At 55.9% G+C, this 15,373-nt stretch overlaps 2 protein-coding genes across 3 annotated transcripts; both read left to right on the forward strand.

The window, feature by feature from the left end:
* Nucleotides 1-251: 251 nt before the first annotated feature.
* RNF40 (ring finger protein 40) lies at nucleotides 252-12,471 on the forward strand. Of its 2 annotated transcripts, XM_064592986.1 has the most exons (20): nucleotides 253-392; nucleotides 464-667; nucleotides 1,098-1,265; nucleotides 1,400-1,541; nucleotides 2,255-2,461; nucleotides 3,003-3,124; nucleotides 3,226-3,372; nucleotides 3,466-3,540; nucleotides 4,467-4,586; nucleotides 4,681-4,860; nucleotides 5,045-5,180; nucleotides 6,037-6,158; nucleotides 6,242-6,669; nucleotides 6,756-6,873; nucleotides 6,991-7,140; nucleotides 7,308-7,520; nucleotides 7,601-7,726; nucleotides 8,717-8,857; nucleotides 8,968-9,069; nucleotides 11,208-12,471. In XM_064592986.1, the coding sequence occupies exons 2-20, from the start codon at nucleotides 536-538 to the stop codon at nucleotides 11,382-11,384; spliced, it is 3,006 nt and encodes a 1,001-aa protein (XP_064449056.1). In that variant the 5' UTR covers nucleotides 253-392; nucleotides 464-535; the 3' UTR covers nucleotides 11,385-12,471. The 2 variants fall into 2 exon arrangements, with proteins under 2 accessions (XP_045731310.1, XP_064449056.1); XM_045875354.2 differs by having other exon boundaries at nucleotides 252-392; nucleotides 3,226-3,540.
* On the forward strand, nucleotides 12,292-14,612 carry LOC129045686 (uncharacterized). Its single transcript, XM_064590324.1, has 3 exons — nucleotides 12,292-12,300; nucleotides 12,519-13,554; nucleotides 14,475-14,612. The coding sequence occupies exons 1-2, from the start codon at nucleotides 12,292-12,294 to the stop codon at nucleotides 13,509-13,511; spliced, it is 1,002 nt and encodes a 333-aa protein (XP_064446394.1). The 3' UTR covers nucleotides 13,512-13,554; nucleotides 14,475-14,612.
* The last annotated feature ends 761 nt before the right edge of the window (nucleotides 14,613-15,373 follow it).

Genomic DNA, 15,373 nt, shown 5'->3' on the forward strand with positions numbered 1-15,373 from the left:
GGACGCTCGCCAATCAGTGAGAAGAGAATGCGCATGCGCAGTAAGCTTCAAGTACCGCCCCCGTGCCGTCGTTTCAGAGTGGCTAACAGGAGGCAGACGATTCCCTCAGGGCTGGAGGATGTGAGTGTAGTGTCAGTTGCCACGGGAACTGTCTGCTGGCCAATCACCAGAGAAAGAGGTGGTGTTCAGGAAGAAACCAAACGGGGCCCGAGAGGCGGGACAAAGCGCGACCAATAGAAATAGGAAATGAAATTTCGCCACATCCGGCGTTGCTTGCGGCGCTTGCGCTCTGGGCTGAGGAGGCCGGTGACGTCCGGTGAAGGCCAAGATGGCGCTAGGCTGAGCCTGCTGCCGCGGAGGGGCCGGGGGCAGGCGGGGTCGGAATCCAGCAGGTGTGTGCGGGGAAGGCTTGGGGCTGCGGAGCGCTGGCCACATCCACATCTCTGCTCTCTGTCTTCTGCAGGTGACGGAAGTGCCGCTTACGCCTGCCTGACGTCTCTCGGGAGACCCTGCGCCGCTCCTCGCAGCCGCGGCCATGTCTGGACCCGGCAACAAACGCGCCGCCGGCGACGGTGGCTCAGGGCCCCCAGAGAAGAAGCTGAGCCGCGAGGAGAAGACCACGACCACGCTTATAGAGCCCATTCGTCTTGGGGGCATCTCTTCCACGGTTCGTGGGCTCCTGCCCCAGTCCTCACAACTTGCCGGACTCCCATCTCTGTTCTCCGCCCAAATCGTCTAGAACCTTTCTTTACTCGCAGTTCCCCCAAGCTTAGCAGGATCCACTTTACAGAACACTCTGTTGAAGGAAACCGAGGACATGACGTCTGCCTTCTTTTTACAGATAGGGAAACAGATTCCCAGAGGGCGTGTGACTTGTCAAAGACTTGAGAATTAGAAAGAGGCAGAAGCAGAACTTGACTCTCCTCACAATTAAGATGCTTTCTCTGTGGGTGTCTGAATCTCTTTAAATTTTGTTAGTGGTTAGTCTGGAGATACTGTCTTCTCCGTTCCAGTTGCTCTCTTTTGTCTCTCTCTCTGATTGGTTTCTTGGCCCCTGCTTGACCCTCTCTCCTCGTCCCCTTTGTTTTCCTTGGTAGGAGGAGATGGACCTGAAGGTTCTGCAGTTCAAGAACAAGAAACTGGCAGAGCGGTTGGAACAGCGACAGGCTTGTGAAGATGAACTCCGAGAACGAATTGAGAAGCTGGAGAAGCGGCAGGCCACGGATGACGCCACACTCCTCATTGTCAATCGCTACTGGGCCCAGGTGGATGCCCCTCTGCTTTCCAAGACCTGGCCTTGATCCAGCTGCCAATCCTCAGACTACTCTGCTGGGAAAGGAGTATCATGCTGGGAAGCACCTGAGGGATTCATAACATTTTTGGTGCTTTCTCCCTTCAGCTGGATGAAACTGTGGAAGCCCTTCTCCGACACCATGAGAGCCAGGGGGAGCTGTCTTCAGGGACAGAGGCGCCTGGGACCCAGGAGGGGCCGACACGTGATGAGACCCCTCTCACAGAGCCAGGGACATCGGAGCTGAGGGGTAGGGCCAGAGCCCTAGGATCTGGGGAGCTTAATTAAGTCCTGGGAACGGTCCTGGAGAGGAGGGAACTTTCATACTAGTCTTCTGAATTCCCCCACCACCCTTCTCTCTCTCTCTCTCTCTCTCTCTCTCTCTCTCACACACACACACACACACACACACACACACACACACACACACTTGACTTTCTGTTTGGACAGCAAAATGCAGCGGGTAAGAACCCAGGCCCCGGGCTTTGGGATCTGAGTGATTTGGTTCATAGTGCACGTCATGTTTGACTCTCATTTAGTTCAAAAAAGTATTAATATCAAGTGTTAGCTGTGTAGTTAGTACTGTTACAGCCTCGGAAGAGACAAAGATAAGCGAAAAGAAAGACTGCCTCTGCCATCAGGGAGGAAATGATTTTAAACCATAAGTAAAAAGAAGAGGGGCCCTTGAAAGGGAATTAGTGTATGTGCACTCGTGTGTGGTTCTAATATAGATGGCAAAGGCGGAGAAGGCTTCCCTGAGGAATGATTTGGAAGCTCTGTGGCCTTGAAATTACTTTAGCTCCCTGAGCCTCCGAAGTTTCACTTTGATGACGGGCATTGCTTGTGCTGATTCAGTGAGCCATAGAGTGCCGAAGGGCTCAGTCTGGAACTTGCTATGGAGTGGTGGTGACTATTGCTGTTCTCCTCCTGAGATCTTCATGAGGGTCTGTCCCTCCCTCACAGAGCCCCTGCCAGTGCAGCTGCGGCCCCCCCTCAGTGAGCCAGCCTTGGCTTTTGTGGTAGCACTGGGCGCCAGCAGTAGTGAGGAGGTGGAGCTGCAGCTCCAGGGCCGAATGGAGTTCTCCAAGGCAGCCGTTTCCCGTGTTGTAGAGGCCTCAGACCGCCTACAGCGCCGGGTGGAGGAACTCTGTCAGCGAGTATACAGCCGAGGTTAGTTCTTTGTGTCCCGCCGCAAAGGTGTCTGTCCCCATTTGCGTCTTGCTTGTACCCCCTCAATGCCCGAGCGCAGAGGCAGCCATAATTCTCCAAGGAATAAATCAGCCACTTTCTCAGGGAAAGGGGTAGGTTGTAGATGGGGCTCTGCCTTTGGTTCATGGGGTTGAGCTCTAGAGAGCTGGGTGGGAGGAGTTGTTGATGCTTATGGGGCTACTGCCTTCCAGCTGGAGACCTTTAGAACACTTTGCACAGATTTTGGTTGCAGTTGGTGACCCACAAGGCACAGTAGCAAGGGCCCAGGCTTTGCAGGCTGACAGGCTTCTCCCAGCCCTAATCCTGTCATTCTGGGCAGATGGCTCTCCTCTCTGAGCTGGTTTCCTCCTTTGTGCAGTGGAGATACAGACTCCTGGCTTTGTCATGAGAAATTGGCAAGACAGCTGGTGGATCACACTGGGCACATAGCAGACTCCAGAATGAGTTAGTACTTTGCCCCATTGCCCTGGACTTGGCTCTTACCCGAGCCCTGCCTTCTCAGGGGACAGTGAGCCCCCCGGTGAGGTGGCTCGGGCACGCACCCGGGAGTTGGGTCGTGAGAACCGGCGGCTGCAGGACTTGGCCACTCAGCTACAAGAGAAGCATCATCGCATCTCGTTGGAGGTGGGATTAAAACCAGGGCAGGGTTTGGGTTCAACGTGCACCAAGGCTCTCAGGGAGCCAAGTTCCCTCCTCTAAGCATCTGACCCTATCATTGTCCCCAGTACTCTGAGCTCCAGGATAAAGTGACATCAGCAGAGACCAAGGTGCTGGAGATGGAGACAACGGTGGAGGACCTGCAGTGGGACATTGAGAAGCTGCGCAAGCGTGAGCAGAAGCTCAATAAGCACCTGGCAGAGGCCCTGGAGCAGGTGGGGCTTGGGTGCTGGGTCAGATGGAGCCATGACTGGGTACGTGGAGCCCTCGCTTCTCTCCTCCACCCCCATCGGTCTGTCTCTCCACAGCTCAACTCTGGCTACTATGCGTCTGGGAGCTCCTCCGGCTTCCAGGGGGGCCAGATCACACTCAGCATGCAGAAAGTGAGTAGGCACCATTTTTCCCAATCCCTCCTGTAACCTTTTCTCTGCCCCACCCATGAAAGTCTCCTCAGAATTAAGGACAGACCATCTGCATGGTCTGAGTCCCTTCCCTGTCATTCGTGGTGCTCTGTTTTATTCATTTGTATATTTAATAAGTAATTGTTAACGTTAAGTACTAAGCATGGTGCTTGGAAGTAGGCATCAGAGGACAAGAGACAAAAAACAAAGGTTTCATGGAGCTCAGGTTCTGGTTGGGGGAACACACGAGAAGTAAGATAGTTCATTAGGTGGTTACAGGTGCCCCAAAGGAAAAGCATAGAAAAGAAACAAATGGGGGCGCCTGGGTGGCTCAGTTGGCTAAGCGTCTGCCTTTGGCTCGGGTCATGCTCCCAGGGTCCTGGGATGGAGCCCCATGTTGAGCTCCCTTCCCATTGGGGAGCCTGCTTCTCCCTCTACCCCACCCCTCCCCCACTCGTGCACACGTGCACACGTGCTCTCTCTCACACATGAAAATAAATCTTAGGAAAAAAAAACCAGAGAGAGACAAATGAAAGTATATTGGAGCTGACTGGCATTCTTTGCTGGCTGGCTAAAGGAGATGTCTCACAGAGGGCTCTCTCACTTCTTGTTCATTGCACATTTTTTTGATGCTGTAAGGTTTGTTGTTCCCTGTTAACTCCTTATTTCAGGTTCCTTTTCAGGTCTTTCAAGAAGGCTACCCTGATTCCTTGTCAGTTATGAGCCTTGGTTCCCAGCACTGGCCATGCAGTATTTTCTCCCACTTACCTGGGAGCCCTTAGGAAAGTGCTTGGGTTTGGCTTGTCCATGGGCCTTCAGAATCCATCATTGCCCACATGTGGTGGGGATGTGAGGGAAGCAGGCATCCTGGCCTGGCCCTGCCTCCCACAGCCCCTCCCATTCCACAGTTTGAGATGCTGAATGCAGAGTTGGAGGAAAACCAGGAATTGGCCAACAGCCGTATGGCAGAGCTGGAGAAGCTGCAGGCCGAACTTCAGGGGGCTGTGCGGACCAATGAGCGCCTCAAGGTGGGCTCTATTTAGGACTGGGAGCCTGAACCTGCGAGGTAGCGGCTGGGTCCTGAATCTTCTTGCTGATCGTTTTTGGGCACCCTGGTCCTAGGTGGCCCTGCGGAGCCTTCCCGAGGAGGTGGTGAGGGAAACGGGGGAGTACCGAATGCTGCAGGCCCAGTTCTCACTGCTCTACAACGAGTCTCTGCAAGTGAAGACCCAGCTTGATGAGGCCCGGGGGCTGCTGCTGGCTACCAAGAATTCCCACCTAAGACACATTGAGCACATGGAGGTATGGCCCTGGAACAGACCTCAGGGTCAAGGTGTTGCTGGCCTTCGCAGGCCCTGTGTGCTGCCAGGGGTCCCTTGGGAATAAATTCTTCCTAAGCCACAGAGGCCTGAGGTGGGGGGGAAGAGGAGAGGAGTTTGCCAGGGGGCTGAGGGGTTGTGTGGGTCCTTAACGCCTCAACCTACAGAGTGATGAGCTGGGGCTGCAGAAGAAGCTGCGCACAGAGGTTATCCAGCTGGAGGACACACTGGCCCAGGTACGCAAGGAGTACGAGATGCTGCGCATCGAGTTCGAGCAGAACCTGGCGGCCAACGAGCAGGCGGGTATGTGGTGAGGACAGGGTGGGGTGGGGCCTTATCTGGGATTGCTGGTCCCTGGTGTGGGGCTGCTGCTTATCCAGATGCGAGGGGTTGAGCCCCTTCCTTTTGCAGAGCCTCCTCTCCCTGGCCAAAACAGGGATCATACCACCTGACTCAAAGGCATGGTGAGGGTCACAACCAGCTGAGGTGGCTGACCGAGCAGGCGCAGCCAGAACATGAGCTCTTGGCCCGGTCCGTGGTTCTCTGGCCTTATGGTGTCTTTCTTTTAGAGGTAGTCGTTCATTTCACAAAGTTTTTTGAACAGGACCTATGAGCCCGGCTCTTTTCTAGGCTTTGGGATTATGTCCGTGAACAAAACACAGACGATCCCTGCTACTGTGGAGCAGTATTGTAGTAAAGGGGGGCAACAAAGCGAAAAACAGACCACATATATTAGGTAGTGGCAAATATATCAAGAAAAACAAAGGGAAGAAAGATAGGAAGTGTTGGGAGAAAGGGGTTGTGATTTTGGATGGGAAGGCTAGAGAGGTGAAATTCAGAAGGTGACATTTGTTTAAAAATACAAAAGAAGTGGACTAATTTATTTTGGTGAATATTACAGTTATATGTTCCTTTAAAGGAAATTTGGAAATATTAGAAAAATTTACATTAACAGAACAAATAGGCAGTCTCAAGTTAGTTTTGGGTGAGCTTTTTTCAAGCCTGGGTTATTACTTTGATGAGATCACACTGTATGTACGGTCTCAGTTTCCTTCTCCTCCACAATGGGAGTGACAGCTGTGACTCCCCTTCTTCCCCCACTGAGGGGTTGGGCCCTTCATGCAGAAGCCGGTCTAACTCCTTCCCAACCCTCTCCCAGGGCCCATCAACCGTGAGATGCGCCACCTGATCAGCAGCCTCCAAAACCACAACCACCAGCTAAAGGGGGACGCTCAGCGGTACAAGCGGAAGCTGCGGGAAGTGCAGGCAGAGATTGGCAAGGTGAGAGGGGGCTGCCTGGGAAAAGCCTTGGCTGGACCCGGGTGAGCACTGTCTCACCTCAGCCCTGTTCTCTGTCTTTGCAGCTCCGGGCCCAGGCCAGCGGCTCAACCCACTCCATCCCCAACCTGGGCCACCCAGAAGAATCTGGCCTCAGTGCCCCAGCCCCAGGGAAAGAAGAGGGTGGGCCAGGCCCTGTCACTGCCCCCGACAGCAGAAAGGAGATGGCTTCAGTGCCTGGCACCACCACTACTACCTCCTTAGCGAAGAAGGAGGAGCTGGTCCCCTCTGAGGAAGATGCCCAGGCCATAACTCCTGGGTCCCAGGGCCCCTCCTCCCGGGGCCGAGAACCTGAGGCCAGGCCCAAGCGGGAGCTTCGAGAGCGGGAAGGGCCTGGCCTGGGACCCCCATCTGTGGCCTCGGCTCTCTCAAGGGCTGATCGGGAGAAGGCCAAGGTGGAGGAGGCCAAGAGGAAGGAGTCAGAACTCCTCAAAGGTCTCCGAGCAGAGCTCAAGTGAGGCCCTATTCCTATTTCCCTCCCACCCCTATCAAAGTAGCCTCCAGCACCATTCACCAAGCCTTCCTCCTGTGTTTCCCCAGGAAGGCCCAGGAGAGCCAGAAGGAGATGAAGCTTTTGCTGGACATGTACAAGTCAGCACCCAAGGAACAGCGGGATAAGGTGCAGCTCATGGCAGCTGAACGCAAGGCCAAGGCTGAGGTGAGGACAGGTAGGGCCTGTGGGGCACGCACAGAGACTGCCCTGGGGAGTTCTAACCAGAGCAGAGCCCTAGGTCAGCGGGAAGCAGTGACAAGAGCTACACTCTCGTGGCTGTAGGTTGATGAACTACGGAGCCGTATTCGGGAATTGGAGGAAAGGGACAGAAGGGAGAGCAAAAAAATTGCGGATGAGGACGCCCTGCGGCGCATTCGCCAGGCGGAGGAGCAGATCGAGCACCTGCAGCGCAAGTTGGGTGCTACCAAGCAGGTGCGACCCCCTTGTGGTCCCCTTGCTTCTGAATGTTGGGATTCCCTTAACTCCCTGTTGAGTGCTTCTAGCAGATGGTCCGGGACCACTCTGTTCAGCCCTGTTTTCCTGTGGTTTCCCCACGATCATCTCCCATGTTCCATCTCATCTCTGCCCGTTTACCACAGGAAGAGGAGGCTCTGTTGTCAGAGATGGATGTAACCGGTCAGGCTTTTGAAGACATGCAGGAGCAAAACGGGCGGCTGCTACAGCAGTTACGGGAAAAGGATGATGCCAACTTCAAGCTGATGTCCGAGCGGATCAAGGCCAACCAGATACACAAGCTGCTGCGGGAGGAGAAGGATGAGCTGGGCGAGCAAGTTCTGGGCCTGAAGTCCCAGGTATGGCTACCCTGGGCTTTCAGGGTGGAGCTAGAGGGGCCAGAGGCTCCCCAGCACTGACTCACCACCCCTGACCTCAGGTGGATGCCCAGCTGCTGACCGTGCAGAAGCTGGAGGAGAAAGAGCGGGCCTTGCAGGGCAGCCTTGGGGGTGTGGAAAAGGAGCTGACGCTGCGCAGCCAGGCCCTGGAGCTCAACAAGAGGAAGGTGAGGCCAGGCCCGAGGGGAGAAAGCAACCTAGGATGGTGGCTCACAGCTGAAGCCCTCCTGTGCCTCCTCTCCCAGCCCAGCTCACGTCTTGAAAGCTTACTGTGTTCTAGTTCCTGTGCTGAGCCTTGTCTGTGCTGGGTTGCATTTTGGTCTCATAACAGTCGTGAGATGGTGTTTGTTATTATCTGCTTTTCTCAGTGAGGAAATTGAGGCTTAGGGCAGGCAGCTGACTTGCTCAAGAAAGATTGGACCAGGAATTGGGGCTGATCTCCTTGGCTCCAGAACCCATTCTGTTGGTTAGCTGTGAAGTAGGGATGCTGGTCCCTGTCACATAGTTGTATTAAACCTCAGGAACGTCTAGGTCATGGCAGAGGCTTAAGATCGATGTTGGTTTTCGTTTTCTTTCCCGTTTGGCTTTTTTTCTTCCCCATTTAATTCATTAATCAAGGCAGTGTTATTCATGCCCTTGCTATGAACCCCTGGCACTGAGTGCTGGGGAGAACCTGGAACAAGAGGGTCCTACCAGAAGTGGGAACCTCCAGTCTTGAGGGGCAGATAACCAGCCAATAATCCCACAGGTAAAATATGCTACTGCAGATCCCAGTAAGTCTTGTGAAAGAAAAATAGGGGAGCCTGTCTCGGGAGCTGAATGTAAGCTGGGGCCTGAGGGGGCCACTGGGAAGAAATAAGTGTGTTGCGGGAGTTGAGGGGAGCAGAGAGAAGAGCCCTGTGGAAGCTGAAAGATAGGAGAGAGCGTTATGCATGTGAAGAAGTGAGTGTGTCAGGAACTGTGGAGACCAGGAGGAGGTGAAGGTGGAGAAGTCAGGAGGCAGGACTAACTCCAGTGAAGACACTGGACTTGGTCCCAAGAGCAAGAGTCACTGGAACGTTTGACATAGGCATCTGTGGACCGTGGCTCCACACTCCTGACTCCCCAAGCTCAGGTGAACGGTCCCCCCTTGCCCTTTCCTGTCCCACCTACCTCAGGCTGTGGAAGCGGCCCAGCTGGCCGAGGATCTAAAGGTGCAGCTGGAGCATGTGCAGACGCGACTGCGAGAGATCCAGCCCTGCCTGGCGGAGAGCCGGGCTGCTCGCGAGAAAGAGAGCTTCAACCTCAAGAGAGCTCAGGTGTGTGCGTGGGGCAGGGGCAGTGTGGCTCTGGGTCACTGGTGTGGCCTCGGGGCGGGTGGTTCAAGAGGAGAACCCTTGCACTTAGCCTAGCCCTTCTCCTGCTCCAGGAGGACATCTCACGGCTGCGGCGCAAGCTGGAGAAGCAGAGGAAGGTGGAGGTTTATGCAGATGCCGATGAAATCCTCCAGGAGGAGATCAAGGAGTACAAGGTGGGGCTGTGGGGCTGTAGTGCCCCGTCCACCCAGGAAATCTTAGATGGGGAGTTGGTGAGAGCTGTAGTGGATAGTCTGGGGACCCCAGAAATAAGTAGCAAAAAGTGGGAAGAACCTTGGTTGTAGAGAATCGAACAACTAACCAAGTATCGTACATGTACTTGTGCCAGGCACAGTGCCTGGCTGGGTGTGGGAGGGCTAGGAACTAGCCTTAGTCTTAGATCTCTTGAAACTGACCATCTGTTAGAGGAGGAAGCCAAGTAATTCTGAGTGATGAGCATTGCGATAGTAGAAGCCAGGGGTGCATGGCAGCTCTGGGGGCTAGTAGGCTTCCTGGAAGGAATGTCATCCAAGGAAAATTTGAAGAATGAGGGTTGGCTGTAAGGAATGAGGATGAGAGGGTTCCAGCAACAGGTAAGGCAGAGGTAGAGGCCCTTCATTGAGAGTGGTGTGCTGGAGGAGAGATTGCTGGACACTGTAGTTGGAAGACAGAATGTGGGTTTTGTGAGGAGCAGGAAGGTTGGAGGCCTTGGACAGTGACAGGGTGTGGTGAGGAGATGTGGGCTTATCCCGTAGGCAGTGTGGAGACATCAAAGGGTTTTTTTGTTTTGTTTTTTTTTAAAGATTTTATTTATTTATTTGAGAGAATGAGATAGAGCATGAGACAGGGGAGGGTCAGAGGGAGAAGCAGACTCCCTGACGAGCAGGGAGCCTGATGCAGGGCTCGATCCCCAGGACTCCAGGATCATGACCTGAGCCGCAGGCAGTCGCTTAACCAACTGAGCCACCCAGGCGCCCCGACATCAAAGGGTTTTAAACCAGAAAGTGATGTGGTCTGATTTGCTGTTAGATTTGGTACAGAGGAGGTGAAGACTACAGGCAGAGAAATCTGTTAGGCTATTGGAGTCATTGAGGCAAAAATGGACAGGGAGCTAGCATGGGGTGTTAGTGACAAGTAGAGGAGGTCAGGAGATATTCAGGAGGCAGAAGTGCTTGGACTCAGTGATGGAGTGAGGGAGAGAGAGGTAACAAGAATGCTTGCATTCCTAATTTGAGAAGCGAGGGATGACAAGTGGCACATAATGGGATTAGGAAGACTGTGGAGAAGCAGATTTTGGTGGACAGTGTTGTGTCTCCAGGATATTGAAAATGAGGTACCTGTGGGAGGCTGGCTGGGAAGGCACTTGAAGCAGAGGGACTGTGTGGACGACAGGGGTTTGGGAGATTGTGAGTAGAGGCAGCAGTGGGAACTGCATACAACTGTGGTCACGCAGGTAGGGTCTGTAGCATGGGGACAGGTCATTCTTTTCCCCTAAGAACCTCAAAGCATAACTGATAGGCAGAGGAGGAGAAGCCTGTGGTTTGGCCTTGAAGGAGCAGAGGCAGCTGGGGGGCAGCCGTGGGGAGGGAGAGGAACGCTTCTCCAGAAGAGATGGACTTGGATGGGTGTGGTTTGAGAGCTAGGGAAGAGGTGATGCTGGGGCAGTAGGCTGGGCTGGGATTTCAAGCAGGGCAGAGGAAGAATGTTAGGGAATTTGGAGTTGAGGGAACTCCTGGAGTTGGAGGTGAGATCTGGTGGCCGGTGGGAGGTTTCAGGATAGGAGAGTTTTGTAAAACCTTCATAGAGAAGAATGAGTCCAGGGACCCAGCCAGATCTCTGAATGGCACCAGGGGTGGGCCCAGTTGAGGGTAGAGACAGCAGATTTCTAGTGGCACTGCTATGCCCATCTGTGACTTAGCAGGTGCAGATGAAGAGAAGGTAGACAGTGAGCTCCAGCTAGGATTGGGGTTTTGCCAGAGAAGGCCAGTGGGGTGAGATCAAGCCCCAGGGCAGAGGAGCCCGGGCTGAGCCTGTGGGTTGTCAGCTTTGAGAGGGGAGGGGACATGTTGCCTGCTGGCCACCACTGAGCAGGGTAGAATTCAGACTCTGCTACTTTCTAGTTTTGAGAGCTTGCTCGGCCTCTGAGCCTTAGTTTCCTTATCCGGAGAGTGCTCTGCCCCACCTCTCAGGGTTCCGGGGAGAGTTAGATGGATTCTGCTATGTGGTGGGCTTAGCTTGGACCACCTCCTACTGTCAGCTCGGGGTCTGGGTGCCATCAGGACTGTGCCCGAGCTGATGCCTTTGCCCGGCCCAGGCGCGGTTGACCTGCCCCTGCTGTAACACCCGCAAGAAGGATGCAGTCCTTACCAAGTGCTTCCACGTTTTCTGCTTCGAGTGCGTGCGGGGCCGCTATGAGGCCCGCCAGAGGAAGTGCCCCAAGTGCAACGCGGCCTTTGGTGCCCACGACTTCCATCGCGTCTACATCAGCTGAACCCGTAACTCAGGGGACTTTGGAACACCCACGGACCCTGGGGGCTGTGCCTCCAGTCCCTCCCTACCCCATGTTCAGTGGCCCCTACCCTCCATTCCAGACCCTGTGGGCCCAGCCCCTGTCCACCTAGTCGGTTTGGGGGTCCCAGTGCGTGCTAGTGGGGGTGAGATCCGTCAAGCTTAGTTCCATCTTTCCCCCCCAGTCAGAGCTGTAGCCTAAGGGGCACCTGCCCTGCAGGAAGGGTCTGCTCTGAGCAGAGCACTCAGCTGAGCTTCCTGGAAGCTGGCCCTAACCCTTCGCCACAGGCTGACTCCTAGGCAGCTGTCTCCATGGGCCTATCCTAGTCCAAAGGGTGAAATCCCTCAGGCCGTGACCCCCTACCCAAGAGGAGGTTCATTCACTACCTGCTTACCCACAAGTGAGGACCAAGGGTGGGCCAGTTTCCCCAGCCCCTTAACTCTGGGGCCCAGGGAGACTCTCTAAGCTTGGGTGGGGCTTCCCTCCTGTGGAGTTCCCTGGGCTCTTTGGTCTGGCTCTTATGCCAAGGACTGAAGGAGGTACCCCCTGGGTGGGGGGCTGTCCTCCTCTTCTGGGAAACTTTGGCTGCTGCAGTCACCTTGCCCTCATCTCAGGAGTGCTGAACCAAGATCATCAGTCTCTATTCTAATCAGCCTCCCCACCTCCATCTCTTTCTTTCCCAAGCCCATTTACCCCACCCCCCACCTCGTGCTTCCCAAGACTCCACTGGGTCCCCAGCCCGGACCCTGCTTTCATCCTGATGGCCTTAACTGCAGTGGAGGCGGAATTTCCCAGGAGGGGAAGGGACAGACTAGCGGCTGGGCCAACTTCCAATCATTCCAGGTAGAGGAGCTTCATCTAACACCCTGTGACTGAGCCTGTCCCCAAGATGCTTCCTGTGCTGCCTGCCCAAGCAAACTCCCATGGGTTGTGAAGGCCGCAGGCAGGGGTCTGGAAGGTGGAGCTGCTGACAGGTGCAAGGGTCCATTCAGACCCATAGGCCCTGCTCTAGAGATGTCTTGTATAGGCTGTTAATTGTTATGAATAAACGTCCAACCCTCAGCCTACACTCCGAGTAGCCAGGCTTCCTGCCCTAAACGTGGTCCCAGATTTTAGCTGCTACACTTCTCCCGTCGCTGCCCTGGCTGGCATGTGAACCCCCGAGGGCCCGCGCAGAAACCTCACCCTTCCCACCCCCAACATTTAGTTACATTTGGATCTAACTGCCGTCTCGGATCCCAGACTGTGCTCGTGGGTGGAGCATGTCTGCAGGGAGAAAGCATCCTTCGCCCACCGTCACCAGCCTCCCCCTCCTGCTCCCACCCGGTCAGGCTGACCCTCCGCGGAGCCCGGCACCCCTGCCGGCTTCCTCCGCGCGGGCTCGCCACGCCCCTCGCAGTCATTGGCCGCAGGGATGCTGGGAGCCTCGTGTTGGGTTCCGGGAAATGTAGTCCCTTGTTAGCCCCTGGCAACAAGGTCCTAGGTGGGGTCGGCTGGTTCCCGGGTTGTGACGGCCAAAGGCAGGTCTGGACCCAATCTGCGGACTGTCCCTTCCCACCGGCTTCACCTGCCCCTCCCCCCGCGGGCGGACAGATTAGAGCAGCGCAGCGGGTGACTTCTTTCATTGCAACTGTGTTCTCGGGAACCGCGTGTCGAGTGGTGTCTGTGGGTTCAATTTGCTATCGGGTCCGCGGGCAGAGCCTTCGCTGCAGCGGTGACGGGGCTCGCGCCGGGGCCGGTACTGACCGGGCTAGGGGCCGGAGTCGGACGCATGGTTGTGGCGGCCGCAGGTTTGGCAGCAGTCGCGCCTTCGCGGGGCCCCGCGGCCTTTTCGACGGTCGCTCCTTCGCGGAGGCTCGCGGCGTTGTCCGCCTTCGGGCCCCACCTGGCGTCCAGGGTTTCGGCGGGGTTGCAGCGGCTGGACCAGGTCGGAGTGGAGACGGAGACGCGGGCCACGGTGACTTCCGGCGCTGGGCTGGCCGCGGTGGGCACGCTCGCCGAGACTCGGGCCGCGGCGGGCGATGGCATCGGGCCGTCGAGGAAGAGTCTGCCACCCAAGGCTGGGAAAAACGCAGCATATTGCATCACAGAGACGCGAGCAGGCTCTGAGAGGAGGGCCGCGCCCGGAGCAGTCAGGGTCAGCCAATCTTCAGTGAGCACTGTCCTCTTTCTCAGCAGTCTTCTCCACACAGGCTCTTTCAGTAAATATTAGTAACTACACATCGCCTCCCTAGATGTCTCTGTTTGGCCAGTCTCCGTAGCCAAGAGAAGTAAAAACTCCTGTCTAGAAGGCAATCAAACCACTTTCTCAAGCTCAAGGGCAGGGGATACAGATGCCAGAATTTATGGGAGGCTGTGCCTTAGGGGCTGGTCAGGTCCCTTCACTCAGAAAGTTTGACCCCTGACAACCCCCAGTAGCCCCAAGTGGCCTCAGGGGCTGTGATACCCTGGGCCCCTAGGATGGGCAGGCCAAAGTTCCTCCTGGACCAGCCCTGACCTTAGCTGGCCTTGGGGGTGTGCAGATGTTGGCGTCATGGTGAAGGTGCCTGTTTTAGCCAGAACTAGGGCTACTGTGTGGTTGGCCACAGAGTCCAGTGGAGCATTTGACATTGACCACTCTCTTTAAAACTTCCTTGGACTGTGGTGCTACACTCTCCTGATTGTTCTCATACTATCTTCTGCTGGCCCTGTTCCTCCAATCCTAAGCTACACCCTCTCCTTTCTTCTCCACTACTCTCCCTGTGTCCTTATCCATGGCTTTGGCTACAGCTAAGCTGCTAAGATCCAATTCTCTAGTCCAGTTCTCCATCCTGAGTTCCAGACCTACAAAAACACTACCATGGGACGGGGGGGGGGGGGGGGGGGGGGGGGGGGGGGGGGGTGCGCGCGCAAGGTTGTCACTCTCCTCCCGGTGGTGCTCTACCCCCAGGTTCCTCAGACAAGATGCCCCACACTTTGGCTTCTGTTCTTTACCTGACCTCAGTCTCTACTCAGTGCTCTGCTGCCCACCCCGTGTAATGTTATGTACTTTGTATCCCCCACCCCATTCCTGGCTCCTGCCCTCTGCCTCAGGTCACTTTCTCCGGCCAGTTTCCTGACCCTCTGCTGTGGCAGGGACCACATCTGGGTCCACAGCCTTTTCTGCTAAGTCCCTGAACCAATCACTGTGCTCCAGTGCCTGTTCTTTCCCCGAAGTCCCCTCACTTCACTGAAGACTCCTGCACTGGGACCAGGACAGCGGACACAGAAGGCAGGATAGCCTTCGCTGCTCACCTCCCCGGGAAAGGCAAGTCCCTTCTCCCTTACCCACCACCCCACTCCCTGCTTTCCAGATGGGGAAGGGGAGGGAGAGACAGCGAGCCTGCCCTGGGAGTCTAGGCCAGGGAGGCACAGAGAGAGGGGAGAGAAAGCTTCCCGGCCGGGACAGAGGCAGGCTACAGGTTAGAGCAAGTGTGGATCTCAAGTGGCTGTTCAGGGGGCCATGGCCAGGCCTAGGCCCAGGAGATGGCACTGAGGCAAGCCTGGCACTGAGGATTCAGCAAGAGCAGCCCTGCCTGGCCAGACAGTGTGGAGCCCAGGGCAGGCCCAGGCAGGCCCAGTGCTGGGGGAGGAGAGGTTTGGCTGGGTGCAGAGCCTGCTCCCGGCCGTTCTGGTTCCCCTCACTGCCTTCCTGTGGATCTTGTGCAAGTGGCTGCCCTTCTCCGAGCCTCTCCACACAGTAAAGGCTTATGGGCTGCCTCCTGTGGTGAGATCTCCACCCATGCTTCCTCAGGGTCTAGGAGGCTCTGGTCCAGCGGTGGGCTGACTGGGCCCCAGATGAACCAGGGGAGGTGCCACCAGCTTTTGGAACTAGATCTTCGGAGCTTTCCCTTGTGGCAGCCTGGGGAGAGTGCAGTTGTGGGGTGGTCAGAGAGGCCTCCCTAGGCCCGCACGGCTGGACCGGAGCCAGCCAGCGCCAGAATCACCGGGCA

This window comes from Mirounga angustirostris, unplaced genomic scaffold (genome assembly GCF_029215605.1).
Source record: "Mirounga angustirostris isolate CCGP_5_RB_7025 unplaced genomic scaffold, mMirAng1.0.hap1 SCAF_5, whole genome shotgun sequence".
Taxonomy (NCBI): Eukaryota; Metazoa; Chordata; class Mammalia; order Carnivora; family Phocidae; genus Mirounga; species Mirounga angustirostris.

Bases quoted from the DNA above. Each gene is read 5' to 3' on its own strand.
- RNF40 (XM_045875354.2), top strand. From the start codon at position 536: ATGTCTGGACCCGGCAACAAACGCGCCGCCGGCGACGGTGGCTCAGGG. The intron at 3,541-4,466 runs GTGAGTAGGCAC...CCCATTCCACAG, and splicing joins TCACACTCAGCATGCAGAAA to TTTGAGATGCTGAATGCAGA. The intron at 6,874-6,990 runs GTGAGGACAGGT...TCGTGGCTGTAG, and splicing joins AACGCAAGGCCAAGGCTGAG to GTTGATGAACTACGGAGCCG.